Below are 20,460 nucleotides of genomic sequence, written 5' to 3' on the forward strand. Positions count from 1 at the left end.
ATTAAAGAATGAATATATTTATTCAAATAAATAATTAATTAATTACAATAATTTTTATATTTAATTAAATAAAATTATTTTTATATTTTTAGTAGATAGGATATTAATATATTTATGAGATATTTATGAATTGTCAATTTTACGAAACATAATAAATAAGCTTTAGTTTTGTACATCAATTTTGTTTTGATTTCTGAAATTTATTCTCCAAATATATTTTAAAAATATATTAATTTTATGACAAAATTATTTAAACATTAATAAAGAGATTTTAAAAAAATTAATGTTTTTTAATAAAATATAAAAATGACAATAAATAATGATTACATAAAAAATAAAATAAAAAAAAATAAAAAAAATAAAAAAAAATTAAACATATATTAATGATAATATATAAATCATAATATATAAATTATGAATAAATATATTCATTCTTTAATTTTTAATTGAAATTATTTGAAATCAGATTTTATAATTTTATTATTAATTTTTTCTTATAAAATTTTTCTTATAAATTATAAATTATAAATTATAAATTATAAATTATTTATAATAAATTATAAATTTGAAATGATTGATCACGTAATATTTAATTTTTTTGTAAATAAACATTTATAAATTATGAAGATTTTAATTTTAATTTTTAAATGGAATATAATTAATAATGCAGCTCATTTTCATTTTAAAATGTATTAAACTCCTTTTTATATCGAAAAATTATAATTTTCACAAATTTAAGAAATATCGTTACAATTAAAAACTAAAATTAAAACTAAAATTTATTGTTAATGTAAATAGCATATCATACGAAAAATAAAGAATAAAACGATATATATTATGCTTTTCTTTCAAATATCAAATTTCTAAATTTTCTATGTAAATTAATAATTTTTCCATATAATCATTTAATAATTTTTTTATAGAAAATGATAAGTTGTATTAATTAATGCATTAAAAAATTATACAATATAATAAAAAAATATAATAAAAAAAAACATATTTCTATGATATTTTTTATATCTATTTAAAAAATAATTATCTAGAAAAGAAATTTCCTTACTGATTTTGATTAGTTTTTAGATATATTGTAGAAATCAATATTCTGAATAACTTTTTCATATTATAATTGTTCTTATAATTGATTTTAGTTTTCAAGATACTTGGAATAACAGATTGTTATTATAGCATAAAATTTCTGCTATGACCGTGGTAATATATATGCTTTTATTCTTTATTAATGTAAATTAATGGAAATAGCAGATAACTGATAATAATAATATAATAATATAATAATAATATTATATATAATATATAATAATATTATAATAATATATAATAATATTATAATAATATTAAAATGATAATAATAATAAAGAATGAACTTGTCAAATATATTTTCTTATTGTGATGGATTTGAAACATTTCAATAGTATATTAACTAATGATATCTCAACTAAGTTTAAGCATAATATAATTACTATGATTGTTCAAATTAATTCGATATTAGAATAAAAATAATTTATCAAAATAATTAATGTTGGCTGCTGAGAAAAAAATTTATTCTAATCAACTCAATAATTTTGAAGATATAATATTTAATTGAATTCATAAAAAATAATAATAAAATATAAAACGGATTAATAATCAATTGCTTTGGATAATCGATGCACCATCAAATGTATCATCATGTATATTACTATTACATATCATATACTATTATATATATATTAGTATATTACTATTACATATACATATACTATTATATATATATATATATATATATATATATATATATATAGTGTAGTAATATATATATATATTACTACATATATTATACATTAAATTTATAATTTAATTTATAAATGCATTAAATTTATCATGTGAAAGTTGTTAATTACCCGTAGCAGCATGAAGATATACAACAGATCTCTGTGATCTCTGAGAATTCTGACTTTGTTGACTGCTATCTCCTGTTGTACTTTCACCGGAAGACAATGCACTTTCAGTAAGTCTCGATGGTTTCCGAGATGTTGATAGAATACCCAAATTGTAACGGCTGGAATTCATAACATCATGTCCTGAACAGGTATGATCATCTCGTTTATTTCTATAAAATATAAATTGAAAAAGAATAATTAATATTTTATTCATAGTTTTTGTTCAGATACTAAATAGATGGTGTTCAGACATTCACAAATGGCTTAGGATAATGTTGTAAGGACCATTTTTAAGAGAAATTATAACCATTTGCTTTGCACATTTAAAAACAATTTGGCATAATTGGAATGTCAATAAGGCCTTGTTACCTGATACGATTTTTATAGTCATGCCATTCTCAACCGCAATTAGTATCATTCTATCTGAGGAAAAATGAATAACATGCATTGCAGAACAGTTTTTTGAGAAAATAACGGACTTCATATAGCCTTCGAACTCATTCTAGGGAACTTTCTATAGTCCGAAGTACCGCTCAATTAGAATTGATTGTCAGCATTATTGGATACTTGCGTATTCCTAGAAATGAAGATCCGTAAGCTCACATAGCGGGGGCTTCAGAGAATACTAGTCCAGGAGAGAATCCTTAAAATCTTGCGAGAATTTCAAGAAGGGCAGAATTATAAAATCGAAATTACAAGAATATCAGAATTACAAGAACATTGGAAGTGCAATAACTATCATAATAACAAGAATCAGAACTCTTTGAATTTCGAACTTTAGTTACATACAATGGAACATCATTAGCATATGTACTTTGCCTTTGATCTAGTAATTCGAACTTGGTAACTGCGAATTCCATAATAATTTATTAATTTATTAATTTATTATCCCATAGCAAATTGGCTAACAGTTTTTTAATTTTAATATTTTCTTTTTAAAATATTAATTTTCTTAATAATTTCTAAAATCTTTAATTGTTACTATTTCGATATCCTCTAGATATAATAGAAAAAAATATATATATATATATATCACCTGCGATCTCTATTAGATGAAACTGATTCCTGATCGGTGTCCCCAAAAAAACGTAAATTCTTTTGTACAAAAACTCGTTCAGGTACGGACGAAGCTTCTTCATCAGTTCCAGTAGTTAAAATTTCACTTCCTGGTATTCTAGGTTTCTTATCCATTATCTAAAACAGCAAAATAAGCAATAATAGAATCTTAAATATATTTTGTTAAAAAAATTGCAAGAAGTATATAAAGAATACTTTAATAGATAGGTATTATTATTATATTAAATATTTTCAATTTAAAATGTAATATAAGAAAAATGTTCAACGTATTTACGTCATATTTAGTTAAAATTAAAAAAAATTATAGGAAAAATCATTTTTGCAATATAAACTACAATTTGCAAAAAATTTTATAAAAATGATAAGTTTTGAGAAAAATAATAAAGAATAATTTTTATTAACGAAAAGAAGTCTGATTTGAATAGTTTTGAATTTAATTATTATCACGACTTTGGAAATAAAATTTTTTTGAATTATCACCACATGAATAATGGAAAGATATAAAATTTATAACAAGTTTATTATTAATAATATATTATATTCATTAATTCTATTAATGAATAAACAAAAATTTATAATAATAAAAACTATAAATTATAGTATTTAATAAAAAAATTATATTTATTAGTAAATAAATAAATAAGAATTGTTGGCAATAAATTCATATTTTAACAAAACAATGTTTCAGTTCTATTACAATAATGAAAATGTATTATTAACAAACAGAAAATTAATGTTCTAGCTAATAAGATTTCTGATTTAAACATAATTGAAAATTATGAAAAAAATCTTGAACGTAAGAGTTAACGAAACAATCATTGATAAAGTAAAAAATTTAGTTTAAATATTTAAGAAAGTTTAAATACAGTGAAAATATTCAAAAACTATAAAAAACAATTGATATTTTAAGTTAAATTATAAAACTTATTGCATAAAAAATAAGGAAATGAATATGTAAATATCACTTTATATGATTCTTATTTCTGATTCAAATTTACAAAATTCAAATTAAGATATCTATATTAAATTAATAATTTTAAGGATATACAGTTTAATATTTTTTATAAAAAATTTCAAAATGCATCAATTGATATTAAAAAATATATAATCTCTATGATTATTCAAAAATGTGGAGAAGATGATCTTTGAAGATCCTTGAAGACTAAATTCTATTCTTTGTAAAAGAAATTTTTTGTTGTATCATTATTCTCCACATTGAATAACTCTTGCCAATGATATTTTTGTATATCTCGCAAAATCAACAAAGATATATAAAATTTGATTAGATTATTCTACATATGTGTACTTATATAAATTTTATTCATATAATTATTATTATATATTATTTTTACTATTATTCAAAAAAAAAAAAGAATCATTCAAAATTCATATATAAGGTACATTATATTAAATAGAAAATAATAGTAAGTAGTTCAAATATTTCAACTCTTTCTGAGATATAATAATATAATTTTATGTTAACATTATGATTAACTTATTACTGAATTTCATTTTATTGCATTAAATATTTTTCAGTTTATAAATGCTTTTAGAATATTTTTAATTATTAAATTAATTTAATTTCTATTTCTACGTACTTTGTAATAGAACTGTGTCAATTCTTCATCGATAAGTAATTTAATGAAAACAGCATATAATTTGAGATTATATAGAAATGGAAGAAAGACATGTGAAACATTTTTTGTAAATATCGAGAAACTAAAGATAAATCAATCATGATGCTAATATAAAAAAAATATTTTATAAATATAAATTTATAATTATAAAAATATAAAAATTATTATATATTATTATTATAATATTTTTATTATAATATATTATTATTATAATATATTTATTATTATAATATTAATTATTATTATAAAAATATAATATTTTGAAAATCATTAAATTTTCGATCTTATTTTATTCGATTTATGTTTACTAAAACTTTTTTATTTAATATATATATAAATTTTAAAATATTTTTTAAATATCTTTATATGTTATCTTTATATAAGATATTAATATACATTCATAGAATATTGAACATTCAGAAGATTGATTTCGTAAAGAATAATGAATTGAAATTTATTAGTTTAAATAAATTTATATTAGTTTAAGTAAGATACAAATAGAATGAATCTGATCATTGTTGAACTCTTTTTGTCTTCAACTAACAAATTTACATTACTTGTAATTTAATAAATAAGTTTTAATAAACATTTTTATATATTTATTTTTGTACTCATTTTACTTTTTAGTATTTATTCATTAAGTAATCTATTTTCCAAAGTGTTCTATGAATGTAATAACAATTGTATATAATTATTGACAATTTGAAATTATTTATTGACAAAAGTAAAAAGGCGCAGAAATTAAATATTTTATAAAAATCAATTATAATTTCAAATCTTTGGTTATTAAATCTTTTGATATATTTAGCAAATAAAAATAAAATAAAAAAATTTTTTTATAGAATCAATTATAATAATAATTAATAGTTTAAAAATTAAAACTAAAATTATAATTCTTTAATTTTTGATATAATTAATTTCGCATCATTGTGAAAGTATTTACTGTAATATTATGTATTATATATAATATATTTCAATCTAATTGAAAGATGTATTCGCAGTTTAAAACATTATTTTCTTAATTTTGAAAAAAGTTAAATATATTATAGAATTAGTTTTGAGAACTATTCTAGATTGTTCTTAACTTAAAGATATTATAAATATCTAATATTCAATATTATAAATATTCAAGTGATATTAAAAATTAGATTATTTTATTGTTACATACATAAAAGATTATTAAAGATATTATATTTTATTATTATATTTATATGTTATATTATATATTATATCATTTATAATCTTTCAAAATAATAAACTAATTTATAAAAAAAATTTATAAATTAAAATAAAATTTTGAATTTCAAATCAATTATCAAATATATTTCATTATTTTTTATAAACTTATTCATGTATTTTTAGAATATTTAGAATATAATTACATCTTTGTAAATAAATAACATTAAATAAGTATTTTTAACCTTTTTCATTTTTATTTTTTTTTTAAATTGAAATTCTAATATTGATATTCAAATTACATATATTGATATTAAAATTATTGTTTTAAAATTACCATTCTTTTTATATGAATTCAATAATATTTTTATTTTTATTTTGATATTTGTTACTCTGATATAAAATTTATAATATAATTGAATATATGAAATACTATATGTACAAGATAACATATATCATGGGAATTAAAACTCACTTTGATATTCGATTTATTCTTCCTAGATAGAGATTTAAACCAACCCTTTCTCTCAACTTCCTGTCCTTGATTTTTTTTAGTGAGAGTGTTATTTGATTCGCAAAAGGATTCCTCTTCTCTAGTCAATGTACCTGTAGATTTAAAAAGTCTCATTGTTCTAGGAGGACTAGAACTGTCGCTTGGAGTAGATAGACGTCTACGTTGACTATATTCCTCCTGCAAAAAAGTATGATATATATTTAGATATTTTCATATTTCAAGTTTCCAAAATTTTTAATTATTTTTATAAAAAAAAAAGAAAATAAGAATGATTAAATTTCGATTTTTAATGTTCAAAAAATTTATTTTTTTAAAATTTGTATATTTAAAATTTTCTATGGAATATTATATAGGAGTATATGTATATATTATTTATTAAATATAATATTTAATATAATTTATTATAATAATTTATTTTATTTCTTTAGTATATTTTACTATACTTAGATTTATTTTGAAAAAACTAAAAAATTTGAATTTTCCGAATTTTTTATTTTTTCGAATCTTTCAGAAAATAATCCTTGAGTAATTAGAATTAAAATAATTGAAGTTATAATGATATCAGTTTTATAATTCGTATTTATTATATATTAAAAAAAAAATTAAAAATATATATTTTCAAAAATCATTGAAAAATAATAGTTTTTCTATATAATTATTTTTAATATTTAAATCAATTTTTATTTAAACTATGTAATAAATCATATTTATGAATAATTATTGTATTTCTAGAATTTAATAAATTGAATAAATTTCATTTATTATAAAAGACTATTTTTACAAAACACTAAACAAAGTATAAAAAAACAGAATGAAATCAAAAAAGTATGAAACTCATAAGAAACTTTAATTTGTTTTAAAAAATTACATTCTGATGCTATTTAAGATCTATTATTAGATTTATAGCGATAATATTCGACATATACATTAGAATCAACATATCAAAAAAAACAATAGAATCGACATATCAATAGAAATTTATGTTTGAGGTTTTTTTTTAATACATACAAAATATATACTACCTAGTTATGTAAAGACAAAATAATATATATACTAAAGAAAAAAGATTTGACGTATCGATTTAAATATATAGTGTTTCAAAATTTTCCAATTTTTAACAATAAAAGGAAAATAAATTGAAATATTAAAAACCATTATATTTCATCTATTTATCAAATTATGCAAAAAAAAAAAAATTGAAAATAATGAAATTTCCCCGAATCGAAGTTTTACTCCAAGAAAAATATTTTATATAATATTATATTTATATATAAAATTCTCTATTTTTATTTTAAAGAGCAATATTTCTTTTACATAATCGATCGGCCTTCGATCGGTTTTCGAATTATTTGCACAAAAACAAATAAATTGAATGTAATAAATATATATACTATAATATGAAATATACTATTTATAATGAATATAATATTTGAATTCTGCATGTTTATAATAACACATACGATAAATATAAAATCGTCATTTCTTAGTTTATGTTTATTTGTAATATATGGCATAAATATGGCATAGGTAAATTAATATTATCACATAATTTAGTTATTCATTCATAACAAATTAACTAATATGAAAATAAAATATAAAACATTTCTTGATGAAAATTACAAAAGTTATGATATAATGTCATATTTAATATCTATCATTTTTCTGTCATTAGCTATTATTTTTTTATTATTTTATATTTAACAAAACAAAATCTTCCATAAAAAAAATAAAAGATTTATTTCTAAACTTTGTTATATATTATATATTGGTTGCCAAATTGCAGTTCTCTATAAACAATATTATTATTAGGGAATAAGTTGTGAAATGATTTAAAATAAAAAATATATAGTAAGAAAGAATATATTTAATAAAGAAAATAGGAAATGTAGAAAATAGGAAAATAGGAAATATAAAAATGTCAATATCTTTGTTCTATAATATTAAATTATCATCATATTGCATAGTAGTTTAAAAAAAGAAATAAACAAAATAAAATCGAAATAGCGATGAGGTCTATATGGAGGTAATAAATATATAAGATATGAGTCGCATCTTTACATATATATTACATATATAACTTAATAAGTATCTCTATAAATAATTAATAAGTGACAATTATTTGCCAACTCTCGAGATGATCAATTGTTAGTAATGCATATATTATATTATTTTTCTTTATATTAATCAATTGTAAAAATATCAGACTATTTTCAATAGTATTGTACTAATAAATATATTTCTTTTCAAAATCAGATTATGTAGCAAAATAAAAATGTTATCAAATTTGATCGATCACTATGATACCAAGTAAATTTCAATATTATTAATATTTCAATATTAATCAATTCACATATGCAACAAATCTATAAAATCATAATAAATCTCTTACTTGAGATGCTCCAAATTCAAAATTCATCTGATCTAAATAATACAAAAATCTCATCAGCAACATAATAATTTATATCTCTATTAGTCTTTTATATCTTTATGTGATCTCCAAAGAATATCTCCCAATACAATTACAATTCTTAATTATTCAAGAATAAAAATTTTAAGAGAAGATACTATACTAATATAAAAATCCATAATATTCATATAACGTGACAATATAATAAGTTAAATAAGAAATGTGATATATTAATCAATGACAATCTTCAAAAAAAAAGAAACAGAAATAGAAATGTTTCTATTTCTAAAGATAAATAATAAATCAATATAATAAATAGATACTATTACTCGAAGAATCACCTATAGTTGTAAAATTATATAATTGTATTGTAAATTTTGAGTAAACTAATAATTATTGACTCTAATGGACAATTATTTATTGATTGATAACTAATTGAATTTTATCTTACTTCTGTTCTGATTTGTGCTCTGATTTCTGTATCTATATTGAATTCTATCTGTCTATAAAAACTGTTCAATGATTTTCCCTTTAATCATTATTTTCTACGAAAATACTAAGAAACTAAGAAGGACTAGAAAAACTAATAACAAGGGATAGTTTTAAAGGATGAACTTTCGGAGGATCGCATTGCATCGCATGGAGATCAAGACACTTGCTACTATTTCTATGGTCCACTGCAAGACATTTGGCGCGTAAATATGATTTGAAATGGCTATATTGCTATTATATCTTATATCTTAGACTTGCTTAAGGATCTGGAAAATATTAAGGAATTATACTCACTCGTAAATTATTGCTAAAACCTAAACTATCGAAAATGCTAGAGCTATTGAATTTATGAATAAAATTTAAGTTGTCTAATCGCTTTATAAGTCAATTCTGATTTTTTTAATAATTATTAAAACGATAAATTTGATAAATTTGATATTAAATATACAAAAAGATCAAATTTATATAAAAACTTTAGAAATAATATAATCAAAGTAATATAATCAAAATAAATTTGTTAAAATTATGTTCCATGGAAAAAATATCGTTTATTATATTTATTATATAATTAAAATATAATTAAAATAGAATAGGTCATATAATTATCAGAGATTTACTTTGTTGATAAATGAAATAATAAAGCATTTAGTTGCAAAAATATATACTGTCAAAAATATTAACAAACATGAATATTATCAAACACAAAATAAATGAGCAAATAACTATTTTTCATCTTTTTTGTTCTCAAATCAATATATAATCTCAAATAATAAATAATAAATAAATGTATAATATTTAATTCAGATCACATAAAGATCAAAATTAAATAATCTAAAAAAAGATTGAAATGAATCTTTATATAATCAAGACGTAATATAATCAAGACTTATATAATCAATATGTAAGATGTCAATAAATATGGTTACTTTAAAATTATTATTATTTAAAATCATATAATTCTGTAATTATGTAAAATGATCACTCGTAACTCAAAAACATGAAAAAAAAATAAGATGCATCTCTTATCAATGTACATTATGAGAATAAAAGAATTATAAGAACTGCATTATCTACAAAAATCTAAAAAATGTTTTAGAGATATAGAGATGCAAAAAGTATTAAGAATAGATAATTAGTCCTCAATTAATCTAGATAATATATAAGATTATAGAACTAATAATCTAATTTATGACCAAGATGGATTTTATTGCAAATATTGATATAATAAACAAACTAAAAAGAACTAATTTCTTCGTCAAATTTAAAAATTTTAGAAGTCTTCAATTTTAAACTTCTCAATCGAAGAGTAAGATCCCAAATATGTTTATATTTGTCATTAACAAATGGACACAATAATAGTTGAAAAAATTCATAATTAATGGAAAGTTAATGGAATACAAAATTCATATAGAAAATTTATTTATTATATAGAAAATTATATTATATTTAATAGAATTAATAATCTTTGACAAAATATTCAATGAAATATAAATATAATTAAAATTCCATACTATTTATTATGTAAGCCTGAAGGAAGATTTAGTAATAATTATAATTTCAAGAAATAATAGTTTGAAATATATCTAATTGCAATTAATTATTATATGCGAAATATACAAACTGCATTGATAAAAATTCAAATATTAAATATAATTTATTAAAAAACAGATACAGGTCTTTAACAATAATTTCTTGAACATATCATTGTTGAAATATATGTAAAATAAATGAAATAAATATTCATATTATTTATTATAATATTATTATTTAATTATATAATTATATTTTTATTTAATTATATATATATTATTATATTATTATTATATATATATATTATTTAATTATATAATTTATTATTATTTCTTAATAAAATTGAATTATTCATTGCAACCACAGATTAAAAGCATATAATCTGGAGATTTAGGATTATAATATCAAAAAAATGCAATCTAATATTACAAGTAATTCAATTTAAAAATTTAATTTTTCTACTTAGACCAATTTGCTAACTAATGTAAATATAATTCTTTTAGATTTTTTCATCATTAAAGATATCTTATATTCATAAGCAAATTTAAACTTGAATTATAATACAATCTAATTTTAATATAAATATTATAATTTAATTTAAGCATAAATATTATCTAGTCACATGTCCAAAATATATAATTATTATATTATATATTAATAAAATTATCTCAGAAAAATTTATATATATATATATATATGATTGACATGATTATCAATTTAAATATTTACAAAAGCTTTTACAGATTGAAAATGCAGATCAACTATATCAATATATGGCTAATAAAAATCAATTAATTTAGAATTAATCTCATATCAAAGAATTAATTCAAAAAAAAAAAAATAAAATCTGAAGTAACATAGAAGAAAATATGCAAGATAAGTAAAAACTTCTAAACAAACTGATATATGAATTCCAGATAGAATCTTACTCAAATTAAGATATTATTTATTTAACCATCTTAAACTTATCATTATACGATCGTTCAATTTAAATGAAAATTATAAAAAAAGATCTATCAATTAATAAAGAAAGTTAATGATTAATTAAAGTTAACTATAAGTCTGCTTAGATAAAAAAGGTTTATATGTTCATCGATGATCTTGTATAAATAACTCTTCTTAATATTAAATTTTCTTAATGTTTTCTCTTAAGAATCATTATTGATAAAATTCTTATCATCGATCAAAAACATAGAAGAAAATAAAAAAATATCAGTTTTCATATGATTTATTAGTTTATGAAATTCTATAATAATTATCTAATAAATAAATATTTTAAAAACATTAATCATGTTAATCACTATTTATAATAACATGTTACATATAATACCTCATACAATAGAAATATATTCAAATCATACTAACTAAATCATAAAAATTATCTTATATCGATAAATCTCCAATTATTAATGTCTAAGATATTTAAGATATTTCTAAAAGGCTAAAAGATAGAAATTTTTTAAAAGATTTATTTCCAAAATATTAATTTAATTTTAGCGAAAAATTTAATAATACAATAGTGCTACAATAAAATTAAATAGTTTATAAAATATTAGAAAATCTTGAGAATAAAGAAATACATCAATATTCTTCTTATACATCCAATAGGTATTTGATAAAAAATAGATATATAAATTGGAAAAAAATCTTATGAATCATTATTACCTTATTCTAAATTCATAATTCTCTGAAAAATATATTCAAATAAAAGAAAACAATTCATTCTTAAATTATTTTTTAATAAAATTTAAAAATATCTCATTCTAATATTTTAGAACTATTTCTATATTCTATATTTACAATTGATATTTTAATAACGGATTAATAATTTTAGAGACGGTAATTTTAAAATTATCATTGTAACATTTGCAGATAATGCTGCTCTGCTATATATTTATTATTGCTTAGAAAATGGAAGATAAAAATTAACAGTAATAAATCCATACATATATTTATGTAATAAAAAGATAAATTCAATTCAAATGTAATAATAAACATTTCAAAGTTCAAAATCGAAATTAAATTATTGAAATTAGACTTTTTCAAAGTGGGACTGATTTGGAAAACCTACATTAAGGTTAAAAAAACAATAATTTCTAAAAATAAACAAATAAATTAGTTAAGAGGAAAAAAATCATAATTCAGCAGAAAACAAATTATTATTAAAAAATATATTACATGAAACAATTGTATATTATATTAAAACATTTTATAATAAATAACAAAGTATTATTTTATTATTATTATTATTATTATTATTTTTATTTTTATTGTTATATTATTATTATTATTATTATTATTGTTATTGTTATTATTATTATTATTATTATTATTATTATCATCATCATCATCATCATCATCATCATCATCATCATCATCATCATCATCATCATCATCATTATTATTATTATTATTATTATTATTATTATTATTATTATTATTATTATTATTATTATTATTATTATACAAACAAAATAGTATTAATTTGAATACATAGAATCGAATTATGAAAATATTTTAATTCATTAAAATCCTGTAGATTTTTCAATAAAAAATTAGCAAATATTTTAATATTATAATTAAAAAATAATCTAAATAAACTATATAGTAAACTACAAGAATATACTTCTAATCAATAATACAAAAATCTGATTAAAATAATTTCATCAATAATTAATCAATATTAATTAATTAATTCTATATATTACATACACTACATTTATAATTATTATAAATTAATCATAAATATATGTTAAAATATATATATGTTAAAATATAATATTATATAATAATTTTAATATTAATAAATTTTTAAAGAAAATAATAATAAAAAATATTATAATTCAAAAATAATATGAAAAAGTAACATTTTCTTAAATATTTCTATATTACAAAATAATATTTCTATCAAATAAATTACAAAATTCTTTCTTTGTTTAAGAAATTAAGATAGGAGGAAGAAATTAATCATCATATTATTAAATGTAAATTATGTAATAAGATAATATAGAGTGAAGACAGTATTGTTTTTAAGAAAAGAATTTAATAGGTCTTTGGAATTATATATTCTTTAAAAACACTTCGACATGGCTAAAGTATGAACATAGTTTGAGACGATATTTTTCAGTTATGACAATTTAATAGCAATCAGCTTTTCAAGAAAATTTACTATAAACACTTATAGATCTTTATTTTCTAGCAAGCTCTATGGATATCCAGATTATTATTTCTAGAACTTTTTCTTAAGTTAAAAAAACATTACTCATTTTTGCATATTGAATCTAATAAAATAGAAAACGAACTTTTTTTGTAAGTATCCCTCTGAGAAATTATAATTTCGCGAGATGAATATAGAAGGAGTTTTATACATAATTTTAAAGTGCAAGAGTTTGTAAAATTCGAGAAAAAAATCAAAACTTTTGAATTATTCTGATTAACTATTGAATAATTATGATTAACTAACATTGAATTATTCGAATTATTGAACTATAAAAATTGTTTGAACTTTTAACTTTTGTAACTTCAAATTAATAAAAATTTTAGAATTTCGTGAATTTATTTAGTGACAAATATAAACTTTCATTGATATGTGAATTTTTCTTTTGATCGTTTGAAATAGAATCGTTTGTAATAAATCAATTTTATTACTACATAACTTCTTGAATGAGTTGAAACTTTATTATTAATATTGCGTATTTAAAATAAATTTAAAATACGAAATTTTTTAACAATAATTCTAATCTTTAAATGATTGAAATAAAAATTAAAAATTAAACTGAAAGATTTTTTTTTTTTGAATATATTTATGCAAAGCAATAAAAATTTCAATGCGGTTAATAAAATGAGAAATCCATCGTAAAGATAATTTGATTATGAGATATATTGTCAGTGATTTAGTTTTGATATCTAGATAGTTTCCTTAAATGAATTGGATCTTATATAAAAATTATTCAAAATTAGAATCAATCAGATATTTGTATAATAAATAATATAATACAAAGCAGAATAAGTTTCAATCTTCAACAAATTAAATTTAAATAAAATATTAAATATATATATAATACTAAATTTCAAATAAATGATATTATTCCAATAATAAATAAAAAATAAAAAAAATTATATAAAATTATATTAATAGGACAACAATATTTTATTTCATTAATTAAAATCTGATGATTCGTATAAATCTGACCGTAAAAATTAAAAAAATATGAATAAATCCGTGATTTCTTTTCATTCCTAGTAATGTCTATATATTTATTATTATAATGTTTCATCATGATTTATTTATTCATTGATTACTATATTATTTGATACTTGAAAAAATTATAAATATTAATATAAAAATTATATATATAATTATTGCGATTTATATATGCATAAATCTCTACTATATTCTATGTTTTTCTTTGCGTTTTTTTCACGAGCTTAATTTTCAGAAAAGAAAAATAATTTAATGATTCATTTCTTTAATTCAATTGTATTTGATTGTCTTTGAATATAATCTGAATTGATTATGAGAAATTATGCTATTACTTTTATAATTTTGATATTCATTTATATGATTATCAATTTTAAGAATAAGAAATATTATTTTTAAATAATTAGAATAGTTATTTTTCATATGAAACAGAATTTATTTTATTATTGTGACAAATTTAATGTTTATTGAGAAATAAAAATTATTAATTTTCTTTTTCCTTTTATCATCTAGAATATTTTTTATTTTTAATAAAATTTAAAAAATTTTCAGATAGCAGTTAAATGATTTTAAAATACTGATTTTACTATAATTAGTTTTTAATAGATAATTAATTTTCCATAAAAAAAGATAACTTATATTGACTTATATAAAGATAACTTTTATTTTTAAATATATAATTTTAAAAATATATAAATATATAATGTAAACATTTATAATATATTTATAATATATAATATAAAATATAAATATATAATATAATTTTTAATACTACTAATCAAAGCAATTTATTATGTATAACAAAGAAATATTAAATTATTTATATCGAAACTCATTAAAAGATATTTTAATTTGAATTTCGTACATTTAATTTAATGTATATAAGGTAAAGAAAATACGAATAGATAAATATTCTTTGTTTTTCATACAATATCTTTTACAAATTCAATTTGAAATATTTTCTAAAATAATTTTTCTATGTAAATCTTCTTTTTTTTATAAAAAATAGAAGTTATATCGATTAGCTATAAAAAAAAATAAAATTAACTTTATTTTTCATCAATTTTTATTAAAAATATTTTTTTATCATATTATTATTATTTTAAATTATCAAAAATAAATGAGATATTTCAAATGATATTGTTCATTGTATTATAAAAAATCAATGAAAGAAACATGCTTTCGTATATTTTTAAATTTACAGTTATCTAATATCTTAATTATTATACGTATATTTTATAGAACGAGTTGCCGTATGTTGTTCCCAATGCAATATGAAGAACTGCTCCTATAAACAATTAATGATGAACAAATGTTACCAGCGGATGTTACCGTTCGATATATAAAATAATAATACATTGCTCGTATGTAACTAGGGTCCGTACTTACCATATAAATTCTAAAATGATTCGCAATGAATAGTCCATATCGTGAAATGATCTGCATAATACAAGTATGGTGTACTTCCTTCGTATTCTTCATATATACAGTCTGTCCGGTTTATCTGTAAACAGCAAAATATCTTGAAAAATATGATTAATACAAAAAAATGTTTCATATGAAATTTACATGGCATATAATAATAAGTGTTTAATTTTGGAATAATCTTGAATTGTTTTATGAAAGTTATATTTAAAAATTTATTATATTCTTTAAATTATATATTTATATTCTTCTAATTTATTTTTTTTGAGATGTTTTCAAAATATTGCTTACGCATATATTTTTCTAAAGCCATTATTGAATTATTCATTTTTAAAGTTTATATATATTATATTTATGTTGTCATATTTTATTGAATTGATTGTGGCGATCTAATATTGTGAGCATTGAAATCGCCAGATTTTTAGATCATGTCATTTCTCATACATAAAATAAAATTTTTTCATTAATTGAAAATTCAATCGAAATTTATCATACATAATAATAATAACTACATATAAAATATAATAGCTGAAATATTAAAAAAAAAATAATTTCAATGCAGATTACAGAAATATATTTTCAATGAAAAATATATCAAAGGATAGTTTCTCTTTTATACTGAATGCGCATTATATACATATACACGCATGTACATATGATACGCGCATATACAAAATTGATTTTTTCAAAAATTACAATAATATATAAAATCTGACTAAATAATCTTTTTACAGTATACATCGGAAATAATTAATATCTATGACATAAACTTTCAAAATTAATAATTCAATAAAAAGAAAAAAAAATGCGTAAGTAATATTTTGTAAACGTCTCAATAAATTATAAAGATATGTACTAAAAAAATATAAAATTTCATTTAAAAATTCGATTTTCACAAAACAATTCAAAGTTATCGCAAGATTAACTTATTATCACAATTATCACAATATTTGCTTTTCGATACCATACAATTTTTGAATGAAACATTTTTTCATATTTTTCAAGATATTATGCTGTTTATATCAGATATATATATGTATATTTTTTTTTATATACTTTCCATAATATATTATAGCATAAACCAATTGATCGTTTAAAGATAACAAATTTGAGTATAAAAAGAAGAAAGAAAAAAAAAGAAAAAAGTGACAGTAGCAATAACAACAAATACGAATGAAGAGGGGAGAAAAAAGACAAATAAGAATTTTATACTCTTTCTAATCCATTGTTCTACTAAAATATCACACTCTTATAGCATTACATATTATTCTTGTTTTTTTTTGTATTTTTCTTTACGTTTTATTTATTTTTTTTCTTCTATCCATTCACTTATCTTTCTCCATATATAATATAAATCCATAGCTATAATATCCATAGCTATAACATAAAACGCATTATTCACGACTATTTTCTCACGAGAATTTTAATTAGCATATGTTATTTTAATTAAACTAACTTTTATACATCTGCGCAAAACATATAATCACAATTCTTTACATTTATGTATCAGTATAAATAATGTTTGATACTTTTCTATTCCATCAATGTGCACACATACACGCATATTCATGTTGGGTTATTTTCTTTTATTTACAGTATTATATATAATCTCGATTCGTATAACAAACAACTTGTTTTATATTATAATAAAATAAGTAATTCATTTTCTTTATTTGATGCTATAAAATGAGAAAATGAATGAAAATAAATGAAAGATTCGTGAAAACAAGAACTAATTAATCTTTACATTCACGTTCAAAATCATAATAATAACGTAAAAGAATATATATAATATAATTTATTCTTATATACACACACACACACACACACACACACACACACACACACACACACACACACACACACACACATATATAAGATAATAATAAGAATATATAATTTTATTCTTTTCTGAAGAATTATGTTATTGTTCGACTTATAATTTGATTTTTTGTTATTTTGAATCTCTTGTTTGAGCACGAATTAATTAACTTCATTTATAAAATAGATAAAAAAAAACTGGCCGAATTATTTATTTTAAAATAAAACTTACATTTCTGTTTTTTATATTTATTTTTTTATTTAAAACATGCATTCAAAAATATGCTCTAATATTATTGCAAAGATGAATGTGCAAGATTTGTTATTTATTATATATATATTAAAACAGAATAGCTTTGTTTTAAGAATATCAAAGTGAAAATTCAATGATTAATTTTATTTACAAATTAAATATTGGGTTGGCAACTAAGTAATTGCGGATTTCACTCATAGATGGCTTCAGTTGAATTTTTAGGTTTGCTGGCGTAGTCCAAATGTAAAACACATTTTGTTAATTGATAGTTGACAATTCAGCTGTCAATCAGTAAAAAAAGTTTTTTGATCGGTTGCGTAGTTTTCGTTTGGCGTTCGTTGAAAAATGGAAAATCAAAAGAAACATTATCGTCGTATTTTGCTTTCTTATTTTCGCAAAGGGAAAAACGCATCGCAAGCTCACAAAAAGTTATGTGCTGTTTATGACGACGAAGCCTTAAAAGAACGGCAGTATCAAAATTGGTTTGACAAATTTTGTTCTGGTGATTTTTCACTCAAAGACGAAAAACGCTCTGGTCGTCCAGTTGAAGTTGATGACGACCTAATCAAAGCAATAATCGATTCGGATCGTCACAGTACAACTCGTGAGATTGCAGAGAAGCTTCATGTATCACATACATGCATTGAAAACCAATTAAAACAACTTGGCTATGTTCAAAAACTCGATACATGGGTTCCTCACGAACTGAAAGAAAAGCATTTAACGCAACGCATTAACAGCTGCGATTTGCTAAAGAAACGTAATGAAAATGATCCATTTTTAAAACGACTGATAACTGGCGATGAAAAATGGGTTGTTTACAACAATATCAAGCGGAAAAGATCATGGATCAGGCCACGTGAACCAGCTCAAACAACATCAAAAGTTGATATTCATCAAAAGAAGGTTTTGTTATCAGTTTGGTGGGATTACAAAGGAATTGTCTATTTTGAACTCTTATCACCCAACCGAACGATCAATTCTGTTGTCTACATTGAACAACTAACGAAATTAAACAATGCAGTTGAAGAAAAGCGGCCCGACTTGACAAATCGAAAAGGTGTTGTATTCCATCATGACAATGCAAGGCCACACACATCTTTGGTTACTCGGCAACAATTATTGGAGCTTGGTTGGGATGTTTTGCCACATCCACCATATAGTCCTGATCTTGCACCATCTGATTACTTTTTGTTTCGATCTTTACAAAACTCCTTGAATGGTAAAAATTTCAATAATGATGATGATATCAAATCATACCTGATTCGTTTAGTTTTTTGCTAATAAAAACCAGAAGTTTTATGAACGTGGGATTATGATGCTGCCTGAAAGATGGCAAAAGGTCATTGATCAAAATGGGCAACACATTACAGAATAAAGTTATTTAGTTCCATGAAAAAATTGTCTTTGATTTTCTAAAAAAAATCCGCAATTACTTAGTTGCCAACCAAATATATTATCGAACAAATATTAGATTATGATTAGAAATGATTATATAATTAATTTTTAATTATAATTTTTAATTTTTAATTATAAATAATTTGATTACGTAATTAATTTTTTTATAATTGCCAACATTTTTTTTTAATTTTTATTTTTATATTTTTTTATATATTTTTTTACTATAATTATATACTTACTAAAGAAAGCATTATAAATATAAAAATATAGAAAATTTATAAATATAAATTTTCTTCGTATACTATTTTTTTCTTTCTATTATTTTTTATGTAATTAAAGTTATATTTTATATAATATTTATATATCCAAATTTCACATACTCCAAATTAATATTATAAATTATAAAAACGAACACGAACATCTACAAGATTCTCATCAACGAACATACAACATATATGGAATTTAATGAAAAATTCATTGCATAAATTCTCCCAATTAAACTTTTTTAGCTATTTGCAAATTGCAAGTGCTAGAAAAAGCATAAACGCAATCAATACTATTTATATTAAGAACATGAATTTTTTTCCAC

General features: G+C 19.5%; 1 protein-coding gene across 6 annotated transcripts in view; it reads right to left on the reverse strand.

Annotated features, from left to right (window-relative positions):
• The window catches only part of LOC100578680, a 372,214-nt gene that overhangs the window by 1,534 nt on the left and 350,220 nt on the right, over nt 1–20,460 (reverse strand). For 5 of the 6 annotated variants that reach the window (XM_026441504.1, XM_026441505.1, XM_026441506.1 and 2 more), the window contains 3 exons: nt 6,303–6,518; nt 2,974–3,131; nt 1,899–2,107 (listed from right to left, as the gene is read on the reverse strand). In XM_026441504.1, coding sequence (XP_026297289.1) covers nt 1,899–2,107; nt 2,974–3,131; nt 6,303–6,518 — 583 coding nt within the window. The remainder of the gene's footprint in view (nt 1–1,898; nt 2,108–2,973; nt 3,132–6,302; nt 6,519–20,460) is intronic. The other variant, XM_026441508.1, reaches the window with a different exon arrangement.

This window comes from Apis mellifera, linkage group LG6, assembly GCF_003254395.2.
Source record: "Apis mellifera strain DH4 linkage group LG6, Amel_HAv3.1, whole genome shotgun sequence".
Classification (NCBI taxonomy): Eukaryota; Metazoa; Arthropoda; class Insecta; order Hymenoptera; family Apidae; genus Apis; species Apis mellifera.